The sequence below is a fragment of the Prunus avium genome, chromosome 1, assembly GCF_965620075.1.
Source record: "Prunus avium chromosome 1, drPruAviu1.hap1.1, whole genome shotgun sequence".
Lineage (NCBI taxonomy): Eukaryota > Viridiplantae > Streptophyta > Magnoliopsida > Rosales > Rosaceae > Prunus > Prunus avium.
In genome coordinates, this window is record NC_142284.1 from 51,130,036 (window position 1) to 51,145,886 (window position 15,851).

The 15,851-nt window shown below is 38.5% G+C and overlaps 4 protein-coding genes and 1 pseudogene across 6 annotated transcripts; 3 read left to right on the forward strand and 2 right to left on the reverse strand.

Moving 5' to 3' along the window:
• The first annotated feature begins 83 nt into the window (after nucleotides 1–83).
• On the forward strand, nucleotides 84–3,869 carry LOC110761969 (dimethylallyl, adenosine tRNA methylthiotransferase). Its single transcript, XM_021964556.2, has 7 exons — nucleotides 84–703; nucleotides 888–976; nucleotides 1,087–1,222; nucleotides 2,370–2,468; nucleotides 2,614–2,739; nucleotides 2,929–3,188; nucleotides 3,332–3,869. Exons 1-7 carry the CDS (start codon nucleotides 538–540, stop codon nucleotides 3,440–3,442), a joined length of 987 nt encoding a protein of 328 aa, XP_021820248.1. The 5' UTR covers nucleotides 84–537; the 3' UTR covers nucleotides 3,443–3,869.
• LOC110747918 (berberine bridge enzyme-like 21 pseudogene) lies at nucleotides 3,607–6,119 on the reverse strand (annotated as a pseudogene).
• Nucleotides 6,120–6,289: 170 nt separating this feature from the next.
• On the forward strand, nucleotides 6,290–7,928 carry LOC148297982 (DNAJ heat shock N-terminal domain-containing protein). The gene is made up of 2 exons (XM_021964550.2): nucleotides 6,290–6,465; nucleotides 6,916–7,928. The coding sequence occupies exon 2, from the start codon at nucleotides 6,948–6,950 to the stop codon at nucleotides 7,473–7,475; it is 528 nt and encodes a 175-aa protein (XP_021820242.1). The 5' UTR covers nucleotides 6,290–6,465; nucleotides 6,916–6,947; the 3' UTR covers nucleotides 7,476–7,928.
• Nucleotides 7,929–8,501: 573 nt separating this feature from the next.
• Nucleotides 8,502–10,470, forward strand: LOC110761963 (uncharacterized). Of its 2 annotated transcripts, XM_088247595.1 has the most exons (4): nucleotides 8,502–8,730; nucleotides 9,158–9,324; nucleotides 9,467–9,755; nucleotides 9,866–10,470. In XM_088247595.1, the coding sequence occupies exons 3-4, from the start codon at nucleotides 9,582–9,584 to the stop codon at nucleotides 10,313–10,315; spliced, it is 624 nt and encodes a 207-aa protein (XP_088103721.1). In that variant the 5' UTR covers nucleotides 8,502–8,730; nucleotides 9,158–9,324; nucleotides 9,467–9,581; the 3' UTR covers nucleotides 10,316–10,470. The 2 variants fall into 2 exon arrangements, with proteins under 2 accessions (XP_088103721.1, XP_088103717.1); XM_088247591.1 differs by having other exon boundaries at nucleotides 9,158–9,755.
• Nucleotides 10,177–15,368, reverse strand: LOC110761915 (putative leucine-rich repeat receptor-like serine/threonine-protein kinase At2g19230). 2 transcript variants are annotated; one of them, XM_021964498.2, is made up of 13 exons: nucleotides 15,167–15,368; nucleotides 14,487–15,030; nucleotides 13,664–14,154; nucleotides 13,410–13,548; nucleotides 13,252–13,323; nucleotides 13,097–13,168; nucleotides 12,939–13,019; nucleotides 12,585–12,748; nucleotides 12,289–12,476; nucleotides 12,068–12,200; nucleotides 11,723–11,785; nucleotides 11,434–11,623; nucleotides 10,177–11,308 (listed from the first exon to the last, which is right to left on the reverse strand). In XM_021964498.2, the coding sequence occupies exons 1-13, from the start codon at nucleotides 15,252–15,254 to the stop codon at nucleotides 10,876–10,878; spliced, it is 2,658 nt and encodes an 885-aa protein (XP_021820190.2). In that variant the 5' UTR covers nucleotides 15,255–15,368; the 3' UTR covers nucleotides 10,177–10,875. The 2 variants fall into 2 exon arrangements, with proteins under 2 accessions (XP_021820190.2, XP_088103711.1); XM_088247585.1 differs by lacking the exon at nucleotides 10,177–11,308 and having other exon boundaries at nucleotides 11,345–11,623.
• Nucleotides 15,369–15,851: the final 483 nt, after the last annotated feature.

The window sequence follows — 15,851 nt, forward strand, 5'->3', positions numbered from 1 at the left end:
GGAGGTAAATAGTAAAATGTTACCTTTTTTAAAAGGAAAACACAGGGCCTACACCTAAAGCGCACGTTAGCACAAGGCACAGGAGGCACGGCAAACAGGTTGATTAGGCTTCCACCACTACCGAGCAAACAGCAACAATCACGGAATCATCTGAGAAAACACCATAATCAATACCTATCTTCCTAATAATTCCCTCCCCTGGGCACCTCATTGTTCATTAATTTTAATCATTATTTTAATAGCTTCCCATCCCCAGTAAATTTTTGTATTTATTTATAATCACTGCATAACGACGGCTTTGCATTAATTCCACAAAATCGCAGCAAATTAGGCACGACAAGAAAAACCCAGAAGCCCAAAAACACTCATTTCACCGCTCCGTACGAATAGCCTGTGCAAAAGAAGACCTGGGTTGTGTCCTCAACAGGAGCCACGTTTCGAAAGTTTAAGGCTTATGGGTTTTGATCTGTCTCTGATGATGATCGATCTGTGACGAGGTAAGTGGATATGGTGGGATGAAGGAGAAGACACGAAGGAATGGCTCGGGTAGGAGAATGGGGATTTAAAGGTAGAGCGAAATGGGGCTGTTCGTACAAGAAGACCACTCTCATCGTTTGCTCCATTAACATTGTTGTTGCTCTATATGTTCTTCGTTCTCTCTACGCTTCTCTGTACATCTACTCCGACAGAGATTCACGTCCCAGTACGTCTCTCTCTCTCTCTCTCTCTAGCTTGTGATTTTATAAGCTTTGTTCAAATCTTGTTGCTTTGAATGGCCCACTTGCTGTTTGAGGTCTTTTTGTGAGAACCCAGTTTCAAATTATGAGGTTTCTCAATGTTGAATGCTTGTTTAATCAAGGAAATGTTCTGTTAATATATTGGTTCAGCTCTTGAGTACACTCCAGATCAGATTAGGAAAATGGAGGAATCAGTTCGGATTCGAAAAGCAGCTGAACCGGTTGAGCTCATTAGATTGGTAAGATGCATTTTGAGTGTTTTGGTGGTAGATCTGTTGGATTGAATCGGTAGAGCGGTTTGCTTTAACTTTTTTTAATTTAACGGAGGACTCTTTGTTATGCTCAAAAGGTAAAGGCACTAAAGAAGGAGCTTTCCAGAGAGGTAGTGGTTGAATTGCCACAGCCTTTGAAACTGAAGATAACCAATGAGATAGTTGAGAGGTTGAAAACCTTGAGGCCCAAAGCAAATGTTACTGAGCAGAGAGGTTAGTGCGCCTCAATTTGATTTTTTTTAGCTCATCTCTTTTTGTTAACTGCATTTCAAGGCAATCTTTATTTTGCACTAGAATAGTTAATCTCCATGCAATTGCGCATAAATGGTTTAAACCATAGATCATCTTACAGTGACTGACAACTCTGTCCTAGAAATTGATAAGATTATGAATTTATGTTTTCTTCTCTGTTGAGTTTTTGTCTATGAAATCTTAAACTAAAATTCTCGAAATCGATTCAGCTTTCTTAGCGAAATTATCCCCTATCTGTATTCTTTTCAGAAATAGAACTAGAATTTAGGATTGAAGGAAGAAAAAGAATTAAATGAGGTTTAGGTAGATTTCGTATGAAAGGGGTGTAGAAGGAATATCCTGCTGTTTGTTTTGTCTCAAGGAACAAATGGCTTTCTGGTATTCTGGTAGCATGTACATTTTCTCTATATATTATGACAGATCATTGGAAGAAAAGGATTTGAGTGCAAAAGGCTTATTTTAGGCACACCCTGTATTTCACTAGGCACTACAAATAATTATAACAGATTACAGCAGAAACTTCAAGGTTATTGTGGCTTTTTCAGTGCCATGTTTCTCTTTTGGGGTGGGCAGTGCTTGGTGGCATGGATAATTCTTGTTTCAGTTAACTTAGGAAATACTATATTTGTATAATTTTATTTTTCAGCAAGATTGGCCATAGTTTAGATATGTGCACATTTGTGTTTAGTACTTAGATATGCTCCAGAGTGTAAAGTGCTTACACTTTTTTCTAGTATTCAGTGCTTCTTTCACTTGTACCTTACAAGTTTATAACATTTTCTGTTTAACAATGAAATGCTGGTAAAGCTTTACTCCAACTCATTCTGTAACTTAATTGGATGTAAACCCACCCATATTCTCCTTGTAAACTGCTGTTCCCACTAATTAGCTTGACCTTTTTCTAATCTATAAACTTTAATTTAAACTCACATGTCCACACTAAGTTCTTTAGAAGCACTTATCAGCTGTTAATAATTAAACTGACCAAATATGACGAGTGTAATGAGATAAAGCATACAGAATATGTGTCATATAATTCGTTATGTTATTGGTTTGTTGCTGGTAGTTATCAACTTCTCTTGTTGATGCTGTTTGCTTAAATAAACAGAATTTGTCGAAAGATGGTGCAAGGAAAAACTGAAGGAAGCTAAGCAGTTGGCTCTTGAGACAGACGCTTCAAATTCAAAAAATCTTCATGAGGAAGCAGGTGTGGTCATTATTTGTGAACTGTGTATGTTTCTTTTTTGGTCAAAATAATCTTATTTGTCTATTATGCAGTAGTCTATTGACAGTAATAATTATTGTTTTGACCGACCTCTGGTGTTTTGTATTCTGATTTTCTCTCTCTATAGAAATGCTAGTAAAAGCTTTGGAGTCTGATTGGACAGTGCTGTTGGAAGACATGGGCCTTTGGATACCTGCTGAAATTGTTAACACAGAACATCATGATAAACCTGAGGGTGAAGAGGAGGAGTTAGGTAATTCATTAATTTATGCTCCTTGCCCTTCTCTCTATCGTAAATAAACCTCCAATTCACATTTTATTTTCCTTTACAAGAATACAAAAGTCATGATACTTATCTGCTAGTGTTGAGAGATTTACTCTATTGTCTGGTAGAGACTTATTCCATGTGCTGATGTATGTATTCCTTTTTTCTCTCTATAAGATCAAATTTTGCCTGGAAGGCCGCTTCCACCTGAATGCCATGCGGAAGTTCATACCGATTATGATGGTGCTGCTGTAAGATGGGGGCTTAACCACCACAAAGATAGTGCAGCTGACTGTTGTCAGGCTTGCTTGGATCAAGCTAAACGTGCTAAGCCTAACGAAAAGAAATGTAATATATGGGTATACTGCCCGTCCGAAAGCGGTTGCCATTCTCCAGATATCTATGAGCATAAACTTGGAGAGTGCTGGCTGAAATACGTAAGAATGAAACAACCTCTTCAATACAATTACACATTTTGTTTATTTTTCTTTTAATCTGAGTTAAGTTTCGTCCAGATTAGTCTCGATTATGAGGATCCAATCCAGTCTAATATTTGTTGTTTTCATTTATCAAAATGCAGGCAGAAACGCCTAAACTCAATTTTAAGGACAAGTATCCTGAATCATACAGAAACAACCATCCATCTGCACCACTTGTTGTTCCTTGGGCCTCTGGCATTGTTGGTGCATGATAGGATTTCTCCAGAAAAAAAAGAAAGGACAAACCCTTGTCATTGTAATGTGACCTGCAAAGGCTAACCATGTTCTGGAAATATCACAAAACACGTGCATATATATAGCTTCACTGGAATCTCTAGTCATGGTCTCCCTGGGTTTATGTATTTTTGTTCCTATCAAATTGTTTTGTGAAAAATAGAAGAAATAGGGAGAAATTCTTTGTAAGAGATAGTGGGGTGGAGTCACTGAAGGTTAAGGTATGCCCCATGCTGCTTGTTTGTTCACAAGTCATTTTTTGGTAATACGGATTGTCATCGTACGGGTGCTGACGGTTCAAGGTGAAGAAGTCTTGGTCGGAGGCTAAGTGAGCTTTGTTGTTAGACATTGAAACTTTCCCTGTGAATGATTGATTAATTAATGGGGAATATGAATTTCTGTCTCTGAACATTGTGCAACACTCTCTAATTCTTTTGATAAATATAAAGCTCTTTATCTTTTCTTAAGGGGACAAGTACACTCGAACAAATATATTTTCCAGAGAACAAAAATTCTTTCTACCAACTCTTATTAAGTGTTACCTTACCACGGTACAAAATTGAAGGGTTTCCAATCTGCTACTAATATCTGACTAAATACAAAATGAAAAGGAAATAAACAAGAACACTAGTACTAGCCTCAGCTTCCCCATTGATAGTTTGGAACTTGACCCCCCATTAACATCTAAGTACAAGCTTGAAAAAGGTGGCTGTGAGTGGAAACTTGGATTAGGTGGCTCTGAGTGGGAACTTGGATTAGGTGGGATGCTCTGCTCGTTCCTGAAGAAATTTTCTGGATCAACAGCAGTCTTCACCTTCACCAACCTATCAAAATTGTCATTGAAGTACTTCAAGCCATACACCTTCCCTTGTTCATAGCTTCTGTTACCAAATTTATTGACACCAATGTCAAGGTCCCTGTAATTCAAGAAAGCACTCCTTGGGTTCTTGGACACAAATGGGGTCATGAACCTGAAAAGCCTCCTGGTGTCTGGTATATTTCTTCTCTGCTTCAGCCCCTGCTTCCCCCCAGCTCACTGAGTACTGAACTTTGAACAAGTTACCGGCACGGTGTGGAAAAGGCGTGGCAGAGGCCGGAATCCGACTCATCATCCCACCATATGGATTGAAAACCAACCCTATTTTGCCTATTTCAATCATCTTCTTCCACAGTAACTCCAACCTACTTTTGGAAATTGGGGTTTGAACATAATCAGACTTTCTTTTCAGGAAATTTGCATGATCAGGATTTCTATCAAGCAACACATCAGGGGAGGTCCCATTATCATAGTTATCCCACCAAAGCACAGACTCAATCCAGCTCATCTCCTTACAGTCCTCCTTCTTCAAACCCAACTCAGGAAACTGTTTCCCCAACAATGACACAAGTTGGTCAGCATTACCTAGAAACTCTGCGATGATTGTGGCTTTAACAGTGTTGCTCCCTGGCTGCAGTAGCATCCTCATAAACAGACCGTCATCTGTGGTTGGTGCCACCTCTTGCCACCTCAAAACAAAGTCAGTTGCATTCTCTTCCAACGTTCTCGCAGCCTGGAAAACTGTAACAGTTTCTGGGACAGAAACCAGCTTCAATTTGTATGCAACAATGACACCAAAGCTTCCTCCACCCCCTCCTTTAATAGCCCAAAACAGGTCTTCTCCCATTGCTTTTCTATCAAGAAGTCTTCCCTTAGCATCAACAATCTGAGCATCAAGGACATTGTCAACAGCAAGGCCAAACTTCCTCAACATGTTTCCATAGCCACCACCACTAATGTGCCCTCCAATACCAACTGTGGGACAAACACCAGCAGGAAAGCCATGAACTTTGCTCTTCTCCGAAATCCTATAGTACAATTCTCCAAGTGTGGCTCCAGCCTGAACCCAAACCGAGCTGTCCTCAATGTCTACAGTCACAGACCTGAGGTTAAACATGTCAAGGACAATAAAGGTCTGATCAGACCAGTAAGAAAGGCCCTCATAATCGTGCCCGCCGCTTCGGATTCTCAGCTGTATGCCAAGCTGTTTGGCACAAACAACAGAGGCTTGAACATGAGATGCAGCAGAGGGTGTGACAATGAGGACTGGTTTTGGAGTCGAAGTGGTGTTGAACCTTGAGTTTCTGATGTAGGCTCTTAGAACAGATGAGTACGAAGGGTTGTTTTGGGCATAGATGATGTTGGACAATTGGGTTGATGATGGGTTTGTGTTGGTGTTTAGGCACTGAAGAAAGTTGTCATAGACAGAAGCCGAGGCTGCCCATGAAACAGAAACAGGAAAAACTAGGAGGACAACAAGTGGAAGCATCATCATCCTAGGCATTGCTTCTCTCAGTGTCTTTGACAATTTGTTGTATGTTGTAAGGTTTTGGTCCTATAAATACATAGATAAGACCTGTTTGGAAAGGGAATTGTCAACTGTAGAAATTTAAAATCAATTCCTTGACACAATAGGAAATGTTGACAGAATGGGAAACTCAATTCCAGCAAAACAAACTAGGAAAGTTTTGTTTCCTTTTTTGTTTTTCCTATCAACAACACTTGCTAAATTCTAAAGTTTTTGGGAAATCAGCAAACCCAGCAATATAACACGATCAATCCAACTTTTGTTTTCTGGGTAACAGGATCAATATGTCTAGTGTTGATAGGAAAACGCAGACCCAAAAAAAGCGTTTGATAGGAAAACCAACAAAGAGAAAAAGAAAAATCCCCAAAAAAAAGGGAAAAAATTGGGGTCTTTTTGAAAATTGTAGAAATGTTGGGGTCAAAACGTAAATTTCAAAACTTGATTTAATCACACCCAGCCTTTCTTCTCGACAGAGGCTAGGTTTTCCACTGTAAAAGTTTCGGCATTTGCTCCACGAAGTTTTTAATTTAATTTAAATTCTTTATCTTTCTTCTCCACTGCATCTGCCTGCTGCACTTAATTTGCATCTGCTCCCTCGGACGATGCCTATTTTTTGTTAGATTGGATTTCGCTCGGCCCACCAGATGAACTTCGAGGTGAGCTTATTTCTGTGTTTCTCTTTGGTCTTTGTATTTTTAATTTTCCTTTTGGTTGAATTTGTGCGTCGTTGGTTCATGAAAAGCAACAATTTGGTTCAATCTGGTTCTGAAGTTTGGCGCTTTGATTTCATACTTTTTTGTTTAGCGAATCTGGAATTTCGAATCTGTGGTATTATCTCTGATTTACAGCTTCGATCTTTGAAATTGAAATTTTAGTTAGTTTGATGCATTGGTTTCCAAAACGAAGCTCAGATTTTAGAGTGTTCGAAAAATCGGCCTAGGCGGCCGCCTAGGCGCTAGGCGGGAGGACACCGCCGCGATTTCACCCTAATCGTTAGGGGTAGGCGCCAGGGAGTTAGTCGGCGCCTAACTCAAGCATCGGATGAGTGAGATGAAATTGATAGTTTCTTAGGTTTTCTCATAATTTTTTTTATATTCCGTATGCAGTGAAGCTAATCTGATAGCAAGTGGCTACAACCATGGTTCTTGGCAACTACTCCATTCAGGAAACTCACTATGACATACTATCTGTGAAACAAGATGCCAGCTATGAAGATATCCGAGCAAGCTACCGATCTGCCATCCTTAATAGTCATCCTGATAAATCACAAAATACATCTGGGTCAGGAGATAGGTTCTTGAAGGTGCAAAAGGCTTGGGAAATCCTTGGCGATTCGAGGGCTCGTGCACTTTATGACATTGCCCTTGGAGCTTCTAGACATGATGCTATAGTTGCAGAAGACATCAGCTTAGAAGATGTGATGGCTGAGGATGCAGGAGAGGTCATTCAACTCTATTACCAGTGCCGATGTGGTGATTATTTCTTTGTTGATTCTTTGGAGTTGGAGAAGATGGGGTATGCTTTGTTAAGAGATGGAAGCAAGATATCCTTCGAGGCACAAAATGCTTTGCCAGCTTCACTTGTCCTTCCTTGTGGCTCTTGTTCCTTGAAAGTTCGGATATTGATCAATTCAGATCATTTTGTTTCAATCGATGATCACCATTGAATGGAAGTAAACTTTTTGGTGTCAAGAGTTTGTAGCTTGAGAAGTCAATTTGAAATGGAGTGAAATTAGATGTAAATTTTAGAGATATGTCTAAGAATATTAACAATCTAAAATCATATAATGGACAATTGATTTTGAGATTTGAAAGTTTTTCTTGCCTGCAAAGCAAGTGAGATTCGAAACAAAGATGAAAGCAAGGGTCGTTGTATGGGCCTTTGTACATGTTTGATTTGGATCAAGAACTGGCCCATCTGGGAGGTCCATATATGTCTATCATTTTGGTTTCTCTTCTTTCCAACCAAAGAAAAAATAAAAAAAGAAACTAACAAAACTAACAAGAACGATACAAAATTGGAAGATAAAAAATTGGGTCTACGGTTCTCAGAGAGCTGATCAGGTTTCAGGATCTGCCACCAATTGAAGAAAATTGAACGCCCACTTCTCTCATTCCAGGTACAATTTCTTCCTTCCTTCTTCTTCTTGGGTTCTCCACAAAAAAATTTAGGGCTTTGTTCTTCTTGTGAAATGAAAGAAATTTAATTTCATCAAAGGTTGTATTTTTGGGCAATAAAAAGTAAAATTCACAATTGGGTCGTTCTTATAATCGGAAACAGGTCCTGAGCCAAACTCTTGAGATGGGTTCTGCAGAAAAAAGCTCCCAATGGAGGAGTGTCTTTGATGGTGTGAAACTGAAGACTATCAAAGCCATGCCGGAAGCACTCATGGCAGAGATCAACACAGCAATTTGCAATCTTGAATATGCACGTGCCACTGATCTGGTCGACTCTCCATCTTCTTCTTCAATCTCAAGGTTTGAGAGCTCTCCTCAACCTGAATACAGTGCTCGCATGGCGGACCAAGCCTACAAGGCAGGGTGTGCAGCCTTGGCTGCTGGCAAGCTTGATGAGGCTCTTCAATCTCTGAACGTTTCTCTCTCCAAATGCCCTCCTGATCAGACTTCTGCTGTGTCTAAGCTTCATTCTCTCATCTCTCTCACATCACAGCAGCTCCAAAAGTCCACAAGCTGAAGTTATTACGACAACACAGTTTTTGGTTCTTTGTGTTTATGGCACTTTGACTTGAACTTCTTATGACAACATGCTTTTTGGTGAAGAAAAAGTTGAGGTTTCTGTTTCTATGCTTTCATCATGCAATGTGGATTTCGGCAACAAGAATTGGGAGCTATTGAATGGAACAATTAATTAGGAAACATGAGGACATGTTGACATTATTGTTTTGAAGCAGATTTCACGAGGTTGGTTGGTAGGTGATAGGTTTAAACTTTACAGCTGAAGATAAGGTTAATTCCTAGTATTAGCCTATTGTGTACATAATTTCCTTCGTTTTTGTTTTAACCTTGGTTTGATTACATCAAAGTTTCCCATGGGAAGGGAAAATGAAACCCAAAGGGGAGGAGGGTTACATTTTCTTCCCTATTTTCCAATGTGCCCGGTAACCATTTTCTATGCCGGGCTTACCAGACATGGGCAATTGATTTCCCATCTCCAAGCATCATTTCTCATGAACCAAATGCAGCCAAAGGGTTTTTAAAGAACTCATGTCTTATTGTTTTACTTTTTTGGTTGGGCAACCGCACTTTTAAATTTAACTATTTTGATTGCTTTCAATAAAAATGAAATTTGGGTGTGTTAACTTGTTTCTATATCTTCCATTGAAATCAGGGGCAGGCTTTCTCCCTTTTGGCAAATTTGACATATAGCCATTTCAGTTTGGTAACCTGTCCTAGTTCACCAAGGCTTCAACTTTAAGTATAAATTTGAAAACTACAGAAGAGACACTTAATGTAGGAAAAACGAAAGAAACGGATGAAGGGTCTTCAATGGAACAAGTAAGCGTTGTAACCTCAAAGAGGGGTTTGGAGTTTTGTTAAAACGTCTAATGCTTTCCTTTTAGCTTTATCTTTACCCCAAAGGATATAAAGCAATATTCTCCATTTCTAATAAGCTGGGAGGCCACTATCACATATGCAGGTCAATTTGGACATCAAGTCGTGTAAGAATAACAAACACCAACGCTAGTTTTGTAGATATCTTTTAGTCCCTGTGGTTTGCAAACCCTCGCTCAACAGAAACTTTTAACTCCAACATGAGCATCTTTTATCAAGAAGAAGAGCCACCAAATCCTTCCAAAAGATGCAAATTTCTCGCTGCTTGTCTCACAGATGCGTTTTCCAATTGCCATATTGGCAGACAGCTTCCAACTTCGAGCCCAGAAGCAGAGGATCAGTACATAACAAGTGACTTTGATGAGGAACAGGAAGTATTCACTAAGCACCTGCATGAATGTTTAGATATGATCTTTTCATTCCCTTGTTAAATCCATGAGAGTTTCGTAGGTTGCTTTTATAGTTTTTTGGTGTTTTTTCTCAGGTAATTGTATCAGCAATTCGAAGTGCTGCAATGGAAAAGCTGAGGCGCAAGCCTAGCAGTTTGACAGATAGCTTTTCATTTGTCTACTCTTCAAAATCAGGAGATTTATTCATAAGCCAGAAAGGAGTGCAAAACAAAAGGGATCATGGTGAAGAAGATGATGAGAAAGAAGAATTTTTATCTGTTAAAAGTTGCTTCTCTTGCTGCTCAACTGCTGCCACAAGTAGAGATGTGTTTCTTTCTGTCAAGACAAGTTTGTCCCGCTGTTCAAGCCTTAATGGGATTGATTTTATAGATTTTCCGAGGCAGTCTATAATTCAGCAATTCCGTCATTGTGAGGGCTGGCCCTTCGGTCTTTGCCGGAAGGCTGTGTTGCTTCCACCTCTGCCCAAGTCGCCGTCTGAGTCGTGGTCATGGCGCAAAGCCACTAAATATGTCAAGATGGTTTAAAGGCAGAGCTCCCCAACCCCACCACCACCACCAAAGGTCCAAAGTTCTGTCCTGTTTAGATGATTGAATGCGTTGAATAAGAAAGCAACTAGAATAAAGTTTCTCTGTAATATCGTATCACTGTGAGAAGTAAAGCCTAATGGGAATTGAAACTCTCTCTCTCTCTCTCTCTCTCTCTCTCTCTCTCTCTCTCTCTCTCTCTCACATGAATCATGATCATATCGTATATTTTATCATCTGCAATTTGGCTCTTGCAAACATTGAGCTTTACACATGCCGAGTTGTAAAGGGAAAGACCACTTGCCTTGATTGCCATAACAATTATGGTTTCTCAGATTGGAAGGTTGAATGTAACAATTATGTCCAACTTTATATCGTCAACTTTTATTTTTACACATCTTTTAAGTTCTAGGACTGGCCATCTCCAAGAGCAACAAACAACTTAACATAAGGACTAGTCCCAGCAAGCCCAAAAAAAAGAAGAAAAAAACTGCCCCAGAGGGACAAACTGCAACCAAACCAGAAGCCTAAGAAGAACACCAACACTCAAAGGACTAGTCCTAAACGGTAAGTCTTTTAGACTGAACCTGGGAGTTCATTTCCAAGCAATCTCTGATTTGAGTGATTAATCGTCCCTCATCGCCACTCCCAATCTCTAATTCCTCAGAAACCTTCTCAATCTCAAAGCATTCCTTCAATCTGTCATACACATGACTTATTTCTGGCCTTTCTGTTGATGTTTTAGACACACAAGCCAAGGCAGTTTCTATAGCTTTCTGTGCAGAAGAATACTTGTATGTCCCTTGTACTCTCGAATCCACTATGCTTTCAATTTCCATTCTCTCAAATTTAGCTCTCACCCAATCAGATACATTAACATGTGTAGTTTCTAATTCTGTTATTATTGCTGGTCTGCCAGTTATAAGCTCTAGCAACACAATCCCAAAGCTGTATGAATCACTCTTTCTAGTGAGCTGTCCAGTTGTGCAATATCTGTTACCAAAAAAATCTTTGTTGTATTAAAATTTTGTTTTTGGACTGACTCTTTGTTCTAACATTATATTTATGTGTAACAAATATCACCACAATGGCTAGCAGGAATTGTTGAAAGTGCTTACTCAGGATCCAGGTACCCATATGTTCCTCTGAGGTCTGTTAATGCATGAGTGGCAGTATCAGTTGCAAGAGCTTTAGAAATTCCGAAGTCTGCTATCTTGGCTTGCAACGTCTCAGTTAACAAGATGTTGGAAGGCTTCAAATCTCTGTGCAGTATCGGCGGTTTGCAACCATCATGCAGATATTCCAATCCTGCAAATTTCAAAAGACAGCAACCATCGTCTAACGAAAGATGTTTTTCACAAGAGTTTATATATGTTTATTAATGTGACGATGATGATTTGTGTTTACCTCGTGCTGCATCTACTGCAACCTGAAGTCTCTGCTTCCAAGTCAAGCCCTTGTAAGGTATATCTGCACTGCACATGAGTGTGATTAATATAGAATAAAAATTCGGTTAATCAAATGGAACATAAATACATCCGAATCATATATTAGTGAAGCACACTATATATTCAATCCCAATTGCATTGAAGCAAAGTATATATATAAATCCTAGAAAAATGATCAGCTGTATAGCTATCGGTCTAGTCTTATTCTTTTTTGTAACGTTGGAAAATGACCCAAATTCATATCACCTCATCCTGTTTCTTCTTTTCTTTTTATGATCCACTACTGGTTGAGTAAGGGATATACCTGCAGCTGATATATGCTGTTGCAAATTTCCATTTGCGATGTATTCGTAAATAAGCGCCATAGTGTCACCTTCGTCACAGTAGCCAATTAGAGAAACCAAGTTTCTATGATGAACTCTCATCAATAACTTCACCTGCAATCCAATGTGGCTACTATACTTTCAGCAAAAGATAGAAAGAACTGAATACATATATAGATGTATATAGTTGGGCGACATCTACCTCATTTTGAAATTCTTCAGAGCCTTGACTTGATGATAAATCAAGTATTTTCACAGCAACTTGAGTATCATTTTCCAGAGTGCCATGGTAGACTTCTCCAAATCCGCCTCGTCCAATTAGTGTAGAATTGCTGGTTATCTTGTCGATCTCTGATTTTGTAAATTTTCTACCCCGTGGCTCTATTGGCTCTGTTTGGATGAAATTGTTTATGAATTTAATTAAGAATATTTATATAGAACCGGAATCAAACTCATAAAAACGAAAAGAAAAACATTAACAAGTATCGGAAGTCTTACCATCTATTTCTTCACTTTTACATCTCCACCAAATAGCTGCTACAGTTAATAAGAGGATGATAGTTCCAACACTGGATACTACCACGGGGATAACAACATTGTGCTTCTTCCTTAATTTGCAAGAAACATGTCCGAATTTGGGTAGATTTGGATTTTCACACAGACTGAAACAAAACACAGAGTGGTTGATGGCAACTGTAGTAAGATTTTGATAAATCATATTGACATGAAAAAATATATAGTATCCCTATATAATATTTTCAAATAACCAGATGGAATGGTGGCATCTTTGTAAAGTGGTGGCATATCTGTTAACCAATTAATTTATGCTCCAAGTAAAAGAAGAAAGCACACCTCAATGATAGCCCATCAGTTTTATTTCTATCAATGAGCCCTGCTGGAACTTGGCCTCTGAGCTTGTTTTGCCCCAAGTTTCTGCCAAAGTCTCTATCACCATGCTTAACTTGTAACGAATATATTAGGATTATATGACTAACCAAATAATAACTTACAGGACAGTTAAATTTGGCATGTGAGACAAAAAGTCTGGAGGTGGTCCTGTCAAGTTGTTGTTTGATAAATCCCTGAAATGTTAAAGCAGGTCAACTCATCTAATTACTAATTATTCCAAATGAAATTCTGACCATTTGAGACTGTGCATACTTACAAAGCTTGTATCATTGAGAGATTGGCTATAAAAGGAGATATCTGGCCTCTTAATCCACTGGAGGACAAGTCCCTGCGAGTGCATTGTAACTTCAAATGCCAAGACTCAAATGGGATTAAACTGAAACCCTGGTCTGAGAGTGACATAGATATACTTACAAAGATGTGATTCTTGGGGGCCTGGATTCACGATAGCTACAATTTAGTCCTTCCCACTTGTAAGCTTGAGGGCTGCATGGATCTCCTTGCCAGTTCTTACTGATTTTGTAACGTAACTTGATGTTTTCGATTGCATCAACTAATTGATATTTTCATATGCAACAAATTAGTTAACATATATATCATCAAAATCAATCGATTATACAAGGCATTAAATTGACAGCTAGTGATGATATTTAGCTATAGCTACTTACTATCTCCTTGGTTTGTTTCCAATTGTAAGAACTTTTTAGCCTCGTAAGTCTCATAGGCATTGAGGATGGGTGGAAGGGTAGAGTTGTCAGTCTTGAGGATTGACATAGAAGAAAATACTGCGTCTCCAATGGGCAAGGTGGTGTAAAGTGTATATGTGGACAAGTAAGGTAGAACAAATGATGGCTCTTGAGGCCGTCCGTTCAAAATAACATATAAATTTCTGGGCTGCTGGTGGGATGGGAGCTTTTGAATTTCTGCAAAATGCAAGTAAACATGATATTCTGGATTGTTATCAACAACATCCAAGAAAACATTCAAAGGATCGCTTGCATTTTTTGGGGCGACAGCAGTGCTCATGATAGCAGATGGTATTTGGAAATCAGCATGAAAATAAGATTTGTTCACCATGGCTGGGGTACTTAATTGCAACTGCTTCTCATCATCAACATATTCGGTATTCCACACGCGATCATGAATATCGGTTGGATACCTTAAAAATTAGTATAGATTTCTCATTAGTTTTTGTAGCAAAATTTAGGACCAATATGAATATATGCACTCAAGGAAACACAATTAGTCAGATAGAGCAACATTTAGTCATCTAATGAATATACGAACACAATATACTTTAATGAAAATATTTCATTATATATAATAATCAAATGGTTAAATGATTTCCGATTTGACTCATTTTTTTGCAAAGGGAGATTTTTGAATGATGATCCCAAACAACAAATTGTTAGTGCCGTATTTAGCTTATAAATCGATTAACACTTGAACACCCCTCTGTATATGTATGCATAACTAGTAGATGTGACTCACCTGAAGTTGTATATTGATGTATCATTAACTAATAAACCAGTGTCTTTGCGGGAGACAAGTGCCAAGGACACATTTGTTTCTGCATAAGATGTACTAAGTAAAGGCCTTAGTTCTATTAACGATATAAATGGAACCCCTTTGTTTGTGTTCACCAGACAAATATGTATATAGTCTTGCGGAGGGTTATGTATAAGCTCTCTGGTTGTATCCAAACCTTCCATTGAGAAATTCATTGTTTCCCACAAATTAGGTCCGAGATGTAGTTCGAATTCGGGTGCTTCATTTTTCCCGTCGTAATTCCCATATTGAAAACCCACTCGGATCAAATATTTGGTGCCACTTGTAATGTTTATTTTGTAGCAGTTCCTCACTCCTTGAGGGAAGCTCCTAAGGTACCAGTATGGCTGATAATAGTTCGACCCGGCCAATAAGTACTCACTTTCGCCGGTGTCTATGAAGGTCGAGTCTGAAATATAGTTAATGCCGGTTGTCCTTTCAGTGTAGCTATAATTATACGGTAGACCGCAATCTATGCTAATGAAGCCTGCGACAGGTACGAGTAATTTTTATTGTTGACGGACACATAATTAAATAATAAACAAAGAGACGTCTAATTGGCTTTGTATGTGTTACTCAAATTGTAAATGGGAGATATATTTTGAGGGATCCATATTTCATACCTGTTTGATTCTGGGAATCGACTGAAACCGCAAGAGCAAAACCAACGAGCACTGCACAGAGGAATTGCTTGTATGCTGGGGACATCATTAAACTTGGGAGGGAAGCAAACAATTATAAGATGCAAATGTAATTTGTTCCCAATGAATGTCATTTTATACAAGATGATGACCATTGACCGTTCTAGCAGACTTGGCAAGTTTTTTTCACCAAGTTGCCGGCCTATTTTAAACCTCATTATCTTGAAAAAGCAAGACTCTGAAATATATATACAAAGAGGGGAGGGATTTTTGTAGATATGCAACTGAACTTATATCTCAGTTTTAATTTATCACCTTAAAGAAAAATTTAAGAAAAATGTCACCCTAATTTTTCAAAATCCTTGATTTGTAATCTGATTTTAACACCATCCAATTTTCCATCCAATTTTAAGGGTGTTTTAGTCTTTTTCATTTTCAAGGGTATTTTAAAAACATGCAAGTGTACCTTAATTACACTAAAAGTTATATTCAGCGAAAGATCAGAGAAAAAACATAATACCAAAGAAATCAAAATATATGGTCGATGACTATAAAAAGCTATTATTATACTAGTGTATATTTTTTCTTTGACAATAACGTAAAATAATGTATAATTTATTTATTGTGGATTTTCCATGCCATTTCACTGAAAGTCATTCACCATTAA

Excerpts from the sequence above, each read along its gene's own strand:
- LOC110761969 (XM_021964556.2), top strand. The coding sequence starts at position 538 with ATGGCTCGGGTAGGAGAATGGGGATTTAAAGGTAGAGCGAAATGGGGC. Across the intron at positions 2,469-2,613 it reads AAATCTTCATGAGGAAGCAG|AAATGCTAGTAAAAGCTTTG; the intron begins GTGTGGTCATTA and ends CTCTCTCTATAG. Across the intron at positions 3,189-3,331 it reads GAGAGTGCTGGCTGAAATAC|GCAGAAACGCCTAAACTCAA; the intron begins GTAAGAATGAAA and ends ATCAAAATGCAG.
- LOC148297982 (XM_021964550.2), top strand. The coding sequence starts at position 6,948 with ATGGTTCTTGGCAACTACTCCATTCAGGAAACTCACTATGACATACTA.
- LOC110761963 (XM_088247591.1), top strand. The coding sequence starts at position 9,582 with ATGAGCATCTTTTATCAAGAAGAAGAGCCACCAAATCCTTCCAAAAGA. Across the intron at positions 9,756-9,865 it reads ACTTTGATGAGGAACAGGAA|GTAATTGTATCAGCAATTCG; the intron begins GTATTCACTAAG and ends GTTTTTTCTCAG.
- LOC110761915 (XM_021964498.2), bottom strand. The coding sequence starts at position 15,254 with ATGATGTCCCCAGCATACAAGCAATTCCTCTGTGCAGTGCTCGTTGGT. Across the intron at positions 13,020-13,096 it reads ATGCCAAATTTAACTGTCCT|AAACTTGGGGCAAAACAAGC; the intron begins GTAAGTTATTAT and ends AGACTTTGGCAG. Across the intron at positions 11,786-12,067 it reads ACAGCATATATCAGCTGCAG|ATATACCTTACAAGGGCTTG; the intron begins GTATATCCCTTA and ends TGTGCAGTGCAG.